This window comes from Saccopteryx leptura, chromosome 7 (assembly GCF_036850995.1).
Source record: "Saccopteryx leptura isolate mSacLep1 chromosome 7, mSacLep1_pri_phased_curated, whole genome shotgun sequence".
Lineage (NCBI taxonomy): Eukaryota > Metazoa > Chordata > Mammalia > Chiroptera > Emballonuridae > Saccopteryx > Saccopteryx leptura.
In genome coordinates, this window is record NC_089509.1 from 63,804,348 (window position 1) to 63,818,675 (window position 14,328).

Sequence of the window (14,328 nt, forward strand, 5' to 3'; positions counted from 1 at the left end):
CATCTTAATCACAATAAAGTTAGTATGCTTTATTGTATTATAATTTCTTGAAATCATGTTTACAATATATAATTTCTTGAAATCGATGTATCTGTGCTAGTTCCCTCTATTAACTCAAATATTAAAATAACTGGAAGACTACATGTTCTGGCAATAATGAATAAAAGAAAATTTCATGTATTTCCTAGTTGAAAAAGTCAAAGCCTTGAAAAATTCATGGCTATAAACTGGTCTTTTATGTTAGAATTAAGGGCCAATTCAACCATGATGAGAACTAAACCATTTTCTAAAAAGATATCATAGGCCATATACTTCAGGTTATGGGCAGGCATATAACAGCACAGAATCTGATGAAAGGTTTTATATATTTATAAGTGATAATTTAAAATGGCATTATAACCCAACTTTGTACATTTATTCCACCGCTTATAATTCATTCTGTGGTACTGCATCCCATCACTTACTCCTCTGTTCCTTAATTTATTTGTTCAACAAACACTGACTGAGCAGTTTGAATATGCTAGGCGCTGTGTTGGATACTAGGAATATGATGGCCTCAAGAAAGTAACCTAAATGAGAAAAGATTTGGACAGATGGAAAGATCATCTCAGTGCAGAGGGCTATGTGTGACTATAAAGAGATGGATTAAATGCCATAGAGTGTTGTGGGGGAAAAAAGGTTTAACAGTAGAGATGATAGTTTGGTCTCCAGTCTTCCAGGAAGAGAGAAGAGGGAGGGAAGTGTAAGCAAAACAAAGGCAAGGAAAGATGGACAATAAGGTGAGTGAGTCCTATGCTTTGGGGCAAAGCGTGCAGGAGTGAGGAGTGGGCAGGGTGACAGGGGCTTCACGCAAGGGGCTCTGGAATGCTTAACCAAGGGGTCTAAAAGGTATTTTATAGATGGTGGTAATCATCTGAGGTGTTTAAGCAGGAGATTGTCATGATCCAATTTTTTTTTTAAAGTCATTTTGGTAAAAGCATAGGAGACAGATTATAGTTGAGGAGCCTATAAACTACATAAAACTGACATTTTTGAAAATATTTATATTACTCTTCCATTCATATTTGACTGCTGGTACATGGAAATTTTTGAAGTAAACAGTTTTTACTAGCAGCTCTCAGATTTGGGTATAGTATGTGTAACAGGGACAATATTTTGAAAATATTAAACCAATATATTTTCATTTGACTTGAATGGTGATGCCTGTGGCTCCCCATTCATTAACTCAGTAGACTTCCCTCCTTTTGGCAAATGGTGGCTCTCAGCTAGAAACAACAAGCTGTCTTCATTCAGCTTTCAGAGAGAATAACCCTTAATTGTAGCTTTGTGGGGTGAGTAAGGGGCTTTCTAAATTTCAGAACTCTCCTTTACTTATTAAGAACCAAGCCTGGTTAAGTCAAATCATCAAGTTTTATTACAATGTTCTGGATGGAGAGCACAGAGAAACCATATAAGGGTAGTTCCCATCCAATAAAGAAAAAGAAGTTTTAAAACTTTCCACTGTGGCAGTTAGGGAAGAGGGGGGAAAGGGAGAAGGAGAAGGGAGAGAGAAGAGAAAGAGGAAGGAGAGACAGAGGGAGGTATGACGGAGAGGGAGAATGAGATCAGAAGAGTGTCTAGGCTCCATGTTCTTTAAGCTCCATGTTCCTTAGGGTCAAAGCCTGGAGTGGGAGGAGATTTTGTACCTTAACCCTCTGAGCCTAATACTGGAAAATGACAGAGTTTTCCTAAAACAAGTTAGCACAACCCAGGCAGTATATTCCAAAGGACTGAGGAAGTCGTGTGGACATTAGGGCAAAGAGAAAATAGCTGGGAGTTCATGCATGTCCCACAAGGGCTGAGAAAATGGTAAGAGGACCAGCTGACTAGAACTGCCCAGGAAGCTGGTGGGGCTTGCCCTAAGAGACCACTACAATGGAGACTATGGAGTTCAGCAGCCAGAGCTAGTGGCCAGGACCTGAACAAAGTTCTCATCACACCTACACTCACAGTCACACAGAGGTCAGCATGGCATCACACCCAGAGTCACAGTGATACTGATCAGTCATCTCTCATTGAAATCAGTAAAACCCAACAGGCAGCATATGTACCTGGGTCCTTCCTCCCCTTGGTTACAGAATGGTTACAAGGATAAGTGACCTCCTCTGGCACCTAGATGTCAATTGGGGAAAAGAAATAGCTCTGATTGGGAATGAGTCACATTTTAATATTTCCAAAGACTTGTTTTAACCAAGAGAAATTGAGATCCTTTATTTGTCAAGTTTAAGTACCAGTTCCTGAATGCCACCCTTGTCACCAAGAAAAGGTAAAGCCAAATAGATAAATTATAGAGAATATAGAAAGTTACTTCCTCCTTCCTTCCTTCCTTCCTTCCTTTCTCCTTTCCTTCCTTCCTTCCTTCCTTCCTTCCTTCCTTCCTTCCTTCCTTCCTTCCTTCCTTCCTTCCTTCCTTCCTTCCTTCCTTCCTTTCTTCCCACCCTTCTTCCCTTCTTGAGGTGTTTGAGTTATATACGATGTCATTCCATATATGTCCCCCCTTTGTAAGGACAAGCAAGAAATCAGCCCCAAGTAGTCTTCCTCTCTTTCATAAGAATAATAAAAGTTGCAGAGAAAACATGTATATGAAACATGTGGATAGTACCTATTTTTAAAAAGCATTTAACAAAATTGTTCTCCCTACCCACATCGCATTCCTTACAGGCTTTTAAGAGGAGATGATCTTATGTTCTAACTAGTCACCCAGTAGCTCATAACTTATTCTTTAAAAAACAAATGGACACGAGGCATGAACCATCTGGAGGAGCACTGAGTTGTTTTTAAGGTGCTTTTATTGGCTTCCAGAAAAATGGTCTTGGAGTAGCACCTTCCATTCTCTTTTTCAGGTTATCAATTCTAATTCCCAGTCTCTACAATTTCAACTACAGTATAAAGATTTTTTTCTCCCTTCTTTCCAGCGACCATATTTATAGTGGCATCAAGTAGAACCTATTTTCCAAAATGATCATTAAAACTGAAGGCAGAAAAAAAGTCAAAAGTTACTATAATCGTCACATCAGAAGCATTGCCGGTTTGCGGGAGCCCCGTGACATTTTTATAAAGACCCTATATTCTTACCAAACTTTTCCTTCTTTCAGTGGAGAGAGAGTTACTCTGGCTATATCCTGTCCAGGTCGAGACCTTTTGCATCATCTGTGGAAATAAAATCCACTCCAAAATCAAGAGCCAGTTTAGGATGAGCTGAAAATCTGATGATGTTCATAGAAAAACTAAATCCCCCAATCCTTAACAGATTTCTAATGCCTCTGTGCATCATTGAAATTCTAGGTATGCTGAGGTCTGATTAAGTCGAGAAAGAAAATAAAGGGCAAAAACTTAGCTTGCTACTGCACAGAGAAGCTCAGTGTGACACTTCCACATCAGGTTTCTGTTTATCCCTCAGGCTGGAGCGGCAATGACTTCAAAGTTTGATGGTGTCTTTTCTTCTTTTTCTTTTTTCCTCTCCCCCAAGATGTTGAGCAGCAGGCTAATGGGTCCCCAGCAGGACGCAAAGACAGCAGAAAGCACGGGAATCAGATGTCAATGTATTCCTCTGTATTCCTCCGAGATACCCTACTAGGACAGAGCTAACTAACCAGGGCTTCAGCCCTCTCTCCCGGAACACGCTTTGCTGGTTCCCTGCCCACTCTTGGCTCCCTAAGCTCCCTGATTAAAATGCTGTCACAGATAAATCATGAATTCTGCCTGTTAGGGCCATTTTCTATTTTTTTTTTTTTTAAAGAAAAGTTTGGAATCATTAAGATAAAAAAGATGAACAAGTTATGCAGAATCATATACTCACCTATAAACTATGTCATATCTCTCTATTATATAACTATCTGTAGATCAGGGACTGTTCTGTAAAGTTTTCTTTCTTGCCCGCCACTTTATTTCTATATTTTAATTCATTTTCTGTCAGCCACTTTCAACCAACCACTAGAGTATTAACTTCCCAAGGAAACGATTTGGTGGGGATTGGAGGGGAGAAGGGAATTCTCACTGTTTTAACTCAGCATTGTCACAGGTCGACTGGAAAGAAAAGTTATTTCAGAGATAAGAGTTTCTTTCTTCTCTTCTCTCTCTCTCTCTCTCTCTTCCTTCCTTCCTTCCTTCCTTCCTTGCTTCCTTTCCTTCTTTCTTTTTTAAGATTTTTAAAAATTCATTTTAGAGAGAAGAGAGAGAGAGAGAGAGAGAAGGGGGGAGGAGTAGGACACATCAACTCCCACATGTGCCTTGACCAGGCAAGCCCAGGGTTTCCATCCGGCCACCCTCAGCGTTCCAGGTTGATGCTTTATCCACTGCGCCACCACAGGTCAGGCCAGAGATAAGAGTTGCAATTTTAAATGTAATGGATATTCAAAATGGACCGGTGTACTTTTTGTGAGTGCCTACCTTTGCACACAAGTAAGTAGCCCTCTTCTTTACCCTGTGCTTGGAGGAGAGACGGAACTCCGCAAAGTGGAATGCAAGCAGAGCGCATGGTCTATTATGTTATTTTACGAGCACAACCCTTTCAGAATCATGAAGTTAAATCGAATCATCTGGTGAAAGTCAACGAAGTCAAAAGCTGCATTGAAACTGTTATTTGTATCTCCTGCCAGCTGCATCTCCACCCACCGCACCGGACTCTGGGTTCTCTCCTACTGCAAGCAGCACCGGCAGCCGCACCGGACTCTGGGTTCTCTCCTACTGCAAGCAGCACCGGCAGCCGCCCGACGGAGGGCTCCCCAGACAGCACCTCCCCACGCTGCTCCACCTGCGGGGATTCCAGGTCTCTATGGAATGTACCCAGGCTCTGTGAGCCTTCTTGCCACTCCAGCTGCCCCATCTTGGGGTCGGGGCCCTGGCCATTAAAAGAAATAAAAGGGACATTCCTTGTCTTGTATGTAGTAGTCTGTATCCTTCCGCCTTCTGCCACGCTGACTTAGTAAGGCCACAGTGGATTCTTAGGCTCTGGAATTCAGACTGTGTCATTTCAGACCAATCACATTTGGGATCCCTGTCACCTGCATACCTTCCCATTTGCCTTCTATCCTCTCAGATTCCTTATTATTGCACTTGGACCGTCAAACCCCCAAACTGGCTTTTCAGTAACAACCTGAGTTCCTGCAGACATTTTGCCTCAGTAATTAATGTCACAGCAGTGACTTCCCTGGCTTGGTGAGTCATTTCCAAAAGAATCTGTGTCTTTACCCTGCCGGTGATTCCTTCCTACGGACTGATTCCATTTTAGTTTTGAAGCCCCAACAGTTCATGTATGATTATCTAGTTCAACGATGAGCAATCTGCTGGGTGAGCTGAAACAGAATAGGGCCCTGCAAAGAGGATACTTAGAATCACTCTGCAAAGTTTCAGTTTGCAGGCTCTTTGAAATGTTGGTTTCAAAACCTTGGAAAAAATTTATAAATGAAATCTATGAGATTATTTAAAAAATTAGTGATGATAAGAAATTCAAAAATATGATTTTCATGCTTTGTTGACAGAGAAGATACAGCAGCAGGTATAAACATGAACTTGTATTTTTTATTGTTTGTTTGAGATAGTAAGGCAAACTCCCACATGCACTACAACTGGGATCCACCTGGCAAACCCTGATCTGGGGCTGATGCTTGCTTACTGAGCTATTTTTAGTGCCTGAGTCTGAAGCGCTCCAACAGAGCTATCCTCAGTGCCTGGGGCCATGCTCAAACCAATCAAGCCACTGGCTGTGGGAGGGGAAGTGGGAGAGAAGGGGTAGAGAAGCAGTTAGTTGCTTCTCCTGTGTTCCCTGACTAGAATCAAACCCACAATGTCTACAGGCCAGGCTGACACTCTATCCACTGAGTCACCAGGCAGGGTCTAAACATGAACTTTTATACACAGCTCCTTCCTCTTCAGAATGCCATGACTCTCCTCATTTAGTTTAATAAGAAAAGACAGTAGAAGAACCATCCAGTGGAGGTAGAAAGGTCATCACACCAAAACCAAATGCCCAGGGTGAGCAGGACACAACTTTAATTTGGTGATAGTGTTACTAACATTTCTATATGTTAATTTTCTGGGGATACAAATAGCAGGTGTGTCTAACTATAGATAAGTAGGAAAGCAAAACAGGAATAATAAAATAATGTGATGTGTAATATTACTTTCTAAATTCTGGAAATTGCCATTTTCAGTTTAAACTCAAGTAACTTCCTTTTTAATCTGAAGGTTTCAATGTATTTAATAAGAAGTGTTAGGGTGAAACAATTAAACTAATGTGGAAAAGCACCTGAGAGTCCTTTGCAGCATTTACTATAACTAATCACATGGGAAGGGTGTTACTTTGGGTTCATTCCTAAGCAGCTTTGCAAACCAGTACCACAAGTTTATCAGCTCCACAAATACATGTCTTCATTCTCCTAAGCTCTAGCCACGTAAAAAGAATTTAATTGCAAGAATAATTTATTCATCCCATTTATTGCAAATATGCCCCCCAAACTGAATAACACAAAAAACAATTCAACCTGTGCTGTCAAGAAAAATCTACCTGACTCAAGAGCTGCCTGGCTTATTCAGAAATACCAGGATCAAGGATGGGAGGAATAGACAGAAAGAAAAGAGTTGAAGATCTTATAATAAATGGCACATCATTCTTGATTTTTCATTATTAAATAAAAGAACATTATTTTTCAATTGTAACTAAAATAATCTATTGTAGATTATTTTAAACTTTGTCTGACTTTATACGATCATGTATTGAATGGATCACAAAACAAAAAATAAATTTACTTTTGTTATTTATAATTGTTAAAAAATTACATTTACATCTTCAAGACAGTATTCTAAGGTGGTTTTCTTTCTCTTTCTTTTTTTTTAGGTTAATGTGACAGGGCTCAGCAGTTACTAAAAGTGCTGAAAACGATGTGGTAGATAAGCCTGAAACTTAATGATTGTGAGATCCTTAAAAAACAATACTGGGTTTTTAATGGAGTTACACAGAGTGAGAAAGTAAAGCAGTTATGCTTTCCCTGCATGTGTTTCTCATTTGAAGTTAGAAGTTCAGTTTGATAGAGCTAGGTTGGGGGTAAAAAGAACTCACCAGGTTTTACACATGAAAGCGAAATACTTAGAAGTAGAATTAAAAGCCAATGTACACTAAACTGTTAATGTTAACTGATGCCAGCTCTAATCCATTCAGAAAGGGGAGTGTGAACTTTCAAAGCTGAATGCACTTGTCTCCTTGCCAGGAGCCGGGTTTCGAACACCAGGCAGCAGAGCTAGAAACCATTAGTACATCATGCGCAGAATTCAGCGGTTGGCATTTGTCACAAGCGTGTCAGAGAGAGAGATTTTAAGATGGACTGTGCCCACAAGTATTTAGAAGCACATTTCAAAAACTCCCTGGCCCAGACCGCTTTTCTTTCCTGAAGGACTTTTCCAAGCCTTCCGATTTTCAATGTGCTGGGAAGCTTCCTGAGTTGTTATTGGGCCAAAGAGCTTTCTTTAAAGAGATATCTATTAGGTTATGGCTAGATACTTGTGATCTGTAGGGCACAGTTTGAGAATTTCTGAGAAAAATATTATCTCTGATTTATAAATGAGCGAGTTGAGGCCCATGAAGATCATGTCCTCAACTCTCTGGCCCTTTAGTGCCAACTTTTCTTAGGGTGATCAGAAATCTGAGAAAAGGTAAGCTGTAACTAGTTCTTAGAAACATGCATTCCCCCAAAGCCTCCTAAGACTGAAGTTGAATGCACAGTACATACATACATCTGGCACAGCCAGGACACACAGGCCCTCCCGAATCGCGAGTACCTGATACAGAGGCATGCAGATGCTATCAATCCACTCCAGTTGCAACCGAGGCAGTTCATCTTTCCGGTTCCGATCAAAAATAGCCTAAAATGAGGAAGAACCTTGCTTTGTTACATCGGAAAATTTTACAGATGCTTTGTCAAACGCTTTGCCATGATGATCCTATTTGTACCAACTGAACACTTCACAAACCACAGTCTACCTTTATATGTACTTTCTTTTCCTTTATCTATAATGAGAAATAAAGTATTTCACCTCTTTTTAAGAGATTTGTAAGCGAATTTATTTGAACTTTATAGCACGCAACTCCTTGGGGCCAAGATCTGTCTTCAGATATAGGTAACTGCCACTAAATCAAGCCATCAGGTCACAGGGAATTGGGTATAAGTCAAGGGGGAGGGGATAGGTTTCATTGCTGCAAAATAATGTGGGCTTTTATTTTTATAGAGAAGGAGGGTAGGATAGATTGGAATATATCCTTAAAAGCAATTTCATTTTAAATAGAAACGATTTGAATTTCCGTATTTTTCGCTCCATAAGACGCATGGACATTTTACCCTCCACTTTTGGGGGAAGAAAAATGAGTCTTATGGAGCAAAAAATACGGTATTTTTCAGGGTGGAGTGTTGGTTTGGTAATTCTGTGTGTTCTTCAATAAAGTTCTGTCAGTCACTAATGAATTCCTAATTTGGGGGGCAGAAGAGGGTAAAAGGTGGATAAATGGTGATGGAAGGAGATTTAACTCATGGGTTGGTAAGTAAACAATACACTAGAAATAGAATTGTACACCTGAAACCTATATAATTTTATTAACCAATGTCACTCCAATTATTTTAAAACAAATAAATATTAAAGAGTAAAATAAATTCCTAATTTTCTATCTCTCTTTGGATGGATGATGGTAGGAGGTACTGGTTCTCTCCTCATGCCCAACCTTTAAACTTTGTAATAGTATAATGTTTAGAAAAGTTAGCTATATTTTTGAGAAAAGAAGTGACATATATCTATTTGGCAGACATAAAAAGGGAAGGAATCAGTTGAAATGGGAGGGGTTAAATGGATTTCTTGAATAAACACTGCTGTTCTATACCAGTGAGAATGTTCTTCCCTTTGTTCTTAAGGACTAGGACCAGAGCCTAAGAAACAACTGACCTTGCGCTGCCTGTCTGTCTTTCCTCTAGATAAAATGTGCCATCCATGTCATTTTGGCATTCATATAGGTCATGATGGCAGATTTAAGACATCCCCTTGGAAATGTAAATTGGTGTAGCCACTATGGAAAACAGTATGGAGATTCCTTTAAAAATTAAGAATAGAGTTACCATATGACTAGGAACCCCTCTTCTGGGTTTCTACCTTAAAAAATTGAAAACATTTATTTGTAAAGATATAAGTAACCCTATGTTCACTGCAGCATTATTCATGGTGGCCAAGACATGGAAACAATTGAAGTGTCCTTTGATAGATGATGAGAAAAAGAAGATGTGGTACATATATATAATGGAATTCTACTCAGCCATAAGAAAAGATGAAATACTGCCATTTGCAACAACATATGTAGAATATCATGCTACACAAAATAAATCAGATGGAAAAAGTCAAGAACCGTATGATTTCACTCACATATGGGATATAAAACAGAAATCAAAAAATGAACAAACAAGACAAACAAACAAAAACTTATAGACACAGATAACAGTGTGGTGATTACTAGAAAGGGGGTGGGGGGAGGTAGAAGAGGGTAAAGCAGGTCAAACATATGGTGACAGGAGACTTGACTTCGGGTGGTGGACACATATTACAATATACAGACGATGTTTTACAGAATTGTACATTTGAAACCTATATAATATTATTAACCAAAGTCATCCCAATAACTTTAATAAATAAAAAAGGCATCCCTTTGGTCCGGAGATGTTAAAAAATCCTGCATTTGGTGGACTTATGAATGAGGGTGAGTGTCAGTGGGGCAGAAATCACTGGCTGCTGAGGCTCGCAAGATAGAAGGCCATTGCTGAAGGAAATGTCTCCAAATTAAGGAGAAGGTCACTGGCTCCCTCAGGTTCTGCTCCTCTTGGTCTTGCAATGTGAAATGTCAAATATCAGGGAAGAGGGCAAGAATTTGGAAAAGACAAATGTGTTAGAGAAAGGGATGGTCCTTGGGAGCTGTATGAGTCATGGTCCAAAATGTTCCTTTGAAAAAATTATTCTGTTTTATCTTCTTTAATCTTATTTTTATTTTATTTTTTTACAGAGAGAGGGATAGATAGGGACAGACAGACAGGAACGCAGAGAGATGAGAAGCATCAATCATCAGTTTTTTGTTGTGGCACTTTAGTTGTTCATTGATTGCTTTCTCATATGTGTCTTGACCGTGGTGCTACAGCAGACCGAGTGACCCCTTGCTTAAGCCAGCAACCTTGGGTCCAAGCTGGTGAGCTTTGCTCAAACCAGATGAGCCCGCACTCAAGCTGGTGACCTTGGGGTCTTGAACCTGGGTCCTCCGCATCCCAGTCCGATGCTCTATTCACTACGCCACTGCCTGGTCAGGCTGTTTTATCTTCTTTATAGCTCTCATTATTATCTGCTATTTTCTTATTTATTTAATAACTCTGTTTCTGATGTGTAGTATATAGTTACTTTTTAAAAATTCAATGATCTTTAGTATATTCAAATTAGTTGTGTAATCATTAACACAGTCAATTATAGAACATTTTTTATCATCCCCAAAGAAATCCCATACTAATTAGCAGTTGCTCCTCATTCTCCTGCAAACTCCCGGATGTAGGCAGCCACTGATCTATGTTCTGTTTTTGTCTGGATGTATGTTTTCATTTCTCTTTGGGATATGCCTAGAGGAGGATTGCTGGGCCATACGATGCTCTAATATTTAATGTTTAGAGGATTTGCCAAGCTGTTTTCCAAAGGACCTGCATCATTTTACATTTCCACCAGCAATGTATAAACTTTCAATATCTCCACATCCTTGTCATCTTTTGCTATTATTGTCTGCCTTTGTGATTATAGCCATCTTAGTGGGTATACAGTGATATCTCACTAGAGTTTTAATTTGTATTTCCTCTGATGATTAATATATATATTCTTTGAAGAAATGGCTATTTAGATCCTTTGTCCATTTTAAAAACTGGGTTATTTGTCTTTCTACTGTTAAGTCATAATCATTGTTTATTCTAGAGACTAGGCTCATATCAAATGTATGATTTGCAAATAATTTCTCCCATTCTGTGGGTTATCTTTATAGTTTCTTGATAGTGTCCTTTGACTTACAAACTTAATTGTAAGGAAAGCCAATTTATCTGTATTATCCTTTTGTCTCTAGTATTTATCCCTTGTATTCCTCTAAAAGGTTTATTGTTTTATTTCAACATTTAAGTCCATGATCCATTTTGAGATTATTTCAGGGTATGGTAGGAGATAGGGATCCAACTTCATTTGCCTGTGAATTCTCTTTTTCCCTTCACCATTTAGTGAAGAGACTATTTTTCCCCCATTGCATTGTCTTGACACCCTTACCAAAAACCAGTTGGCCATAACTGTAAATAAGGTTCATTTCTGGACTAGTCACTTCTTTATAAACTTTTGATGACTGGAAGTGAGATAGTGCACTGTCCTGTGCCTTTCCTTTATAGCATTTCACATCTTGCAACTAATTGTTAGTGGTTACCCAATGTCTATATTTCCCACCAATCAACAAGCTTTCTGAAGGCAGGAAAGATGATGCTTTGCTTATGACTGGATGCACAGTGCCCAGCTTCATGCTTGATACCTGGAGGTGCTCAAGTGTGTTCTGTTAACCAACTCACTGACTCTACTATCAACTCTCTGGCTGGTATCGTGATCAGCCTTCATCTCTATGAAGTTACTTCGACAAACTTTAGGACCATGACACCTGAAGGTGGCTCCCGGACAACTTTCTTCCTTAACTATCAGGGAATAGTGAACATACAGGTTTCGCTTCTGGGTGTATGCATTTCTAGACGTCTCTGGACAAGGGATACTTCTGCCACAGCAGCCAAGAGCTAGTCATCAGCTGCATTAAGTAGCCTTTTGTGAGGAGAGAATAGCATTTAGAGCTATCTTTCCATCATGAAATCGATCTCATTTATGTCTTCAGAAGGCTCCGTACCTGAGCCTGCAGACAAAGGCTCCTTAGGGCCACGGCACCTGCCGGCTCACCAATGCTGGCTTGGACTCACATTTTCTTTTAAATTAAATGACCTGTGGCATTGCTGCATTGTAAACCCTTCAAAGGATGCCTCTGAAACTGTGTTTGTTTGTTTTTTTAAATAAAGGAAAAGCTTTTATTTGAAATAAATAGATATGTAGCTGAGAGAAATTTGGGTGGTACTAGGTTTTACACATTAGCTATGTATTCCAATTTAGTATCTTCATTTTGAAAACAAATTTAGTGTCACCAAATTTGGTTATAAAAATAAAGGCACACTTTAAAACGGCATAAATGTATGTTGCTTTGAAAACTAGAATAATTGGTGGGTGTTTTAACTTATTCTGCACACTTCATATAAGTGGAATCATATACTATGTGGTCTTTTGTGACCGGCTTCTTTCACTTAGCATGATTTCAAAGTTTATTTCTCTAAAATGCATTACTACTTCATTCATTTATATTGCCAGATGATATTCCATTTTATAGGTATACCATATATTATTTATTTAGTCATCACTTGATGGGCATTTGGGTTGTTTTCACTGTTTGGCTATCATGAATATTGCTGCTATTTAGTCTTTTCATAGGTAAGCAACAAATAAAGAACAGCCAAAATTAGTAAGACTGTTAGTTCCAACTTTAAATAGATAAAAATGTTTAAGGTAGGAGCTAGTTCTGCTGCCTTTCCTTGCTTTTAAATGTCAGCTAAAAAAAGGGCCTTAAAATATTCAAAACTCAGTTGATATGAATCCTCATAAATAGACATTCCTGATGACTGACACAATTCTTGAGCTCCATTGAATCTGCTGTGCTATATCAGACATTAAAATACTTTGCACAATTCACAGTGGCCAGGACATGGAAACAACCAAAAAGCCCATCAATAGATGACTGGATAAAGAAGATGTGGCACATATACACTATGGAATACTACTCAGCCATAAGAAATGATGACATTGGAACATTTACAGCAAAATGGTGGGATCTTGATAACATGATACGAAGCGAAATAAGTAAATCAGAAAAAAACAGGAACTGTATTATTCCATACGTAGGTGGGACATAATAGTGAAACTAAGAGACATTGATAAGAGTGTGGTGGTTACGGGGGGGAGGGGGGAATGGGAGAGGGATAGGGGGGTGGGGAGGGGCACAAAGAAAACAAGATAGAAGGTGACAGAGAACAATCTGATTTTGGGTGGTGGGTATGCAACATAATTGAACGACAAGATAACCTGGACTTGTTATCTTTGAATATATGTATCCTGATTTATTGATGTCACCCCATTAAAAAAATAAAATTATTAAAAAAAAATACTTTGCACTATTCTTAGAGTCACTGGAATTTTAGTTATTCATTAAGAATAAGGAGATCACCCCTTTCCTTGAGGGTGGTGGCCAAGGCATTTATATCTTTTGTATCCTGATGAGTAAAAACAGCACCATCCTGAACCTACAGAAAGCATTCTCAAACAATATTTGATTGGATGAATCCAATATAAATAGCATTTCAATCATCCGAACCTAAATCCCCAGGTGAAACTTTTTATTTTGCAAACAAAGAAAAAAAACAGACTTGAAATGATTTGCTTTTGGGAATTTGAAATGTTCAAAATTGGAAAATAAAATCTTGAGTATCCATTATTTACTGTGGCTCTCTGTTCTAGTTCCTCAAGGCTGGACAGCTTGTCTCCATTTTTTTTTCTGTATTTCTATTCCAAAGTAGCCATTGACTACATCTGAAATACCAGCACGGGGCTCTGAGTAACTCTGATGAGTTACTCAGCACATCCTCCCTGTGCCTACTTGTCACCTGGTGAGTGCTTGGGAATTCTTAGGTAGCTCACCACTCTTAATCAGAAACCTGGGAATAAGTGTTTAGAACCTAAGTTTAATTAAAGTTTTAAACTTTCAGGAGTGCTTTCTTAAATCTATTCTTAATTTTTCCCTTTTTCAAATTGTGATTTAGAGTAACTTTTTTTGTGTGTGACAGAGACAGAGAGAGAGAGAGATAGAAACAGACAGGCAGGAAGAAAGAGAGATGAGAAGCATAAATTCTTTGTTGCAGCTCTTTAGTTGTTCATTGATTGCTTTCTCCTATGTGCTTTAACTGAGGAGCTACAGCAGAGCCAGTGACTCCTTGCTCAAGCCAACGACCTTGGGCTCAAGCTCGCGACCTTGGGCTTCAAACCAGCGACCATGGGGTCATGTCTATGATCCCAAGCTCAAGCCAGCGACCCCACGCTCAAGCTGAATGAGCTTATGCTCAAACCAACGACCTCAGGGTTTCGAACCTAGGTCCTCTGTGTCCCAGTCTGATGCTCTAT

General features: G+C 39.2%; 1 protein-coding gene across 3 annotated transcripts in view; it reads right to left on the bottom strand.

Annotated features, from left to right (window-relative positions):
- Window positions 1-14,328, bottom strand: part of PDE11A (phosphodiesterase 11A) — a 477,210-nt gene that overhangs the window by 27,436 nt on the left and 435,446 nt on the right. For all 3 annotated transcript variants that reach the window (XM_066345959.1, XM_066345958.1, XM_066345957.1), the window contains one exon: window positions 7,813-7,896. In XM_066345959.1, the coding sequence (XP_066202056.1) occupies window positions 7,813-7,896 (84 nt within the window). The remainder of the gene's footprint in view (window positions 1-7,812; window positions 7,897-14,328) is intronic.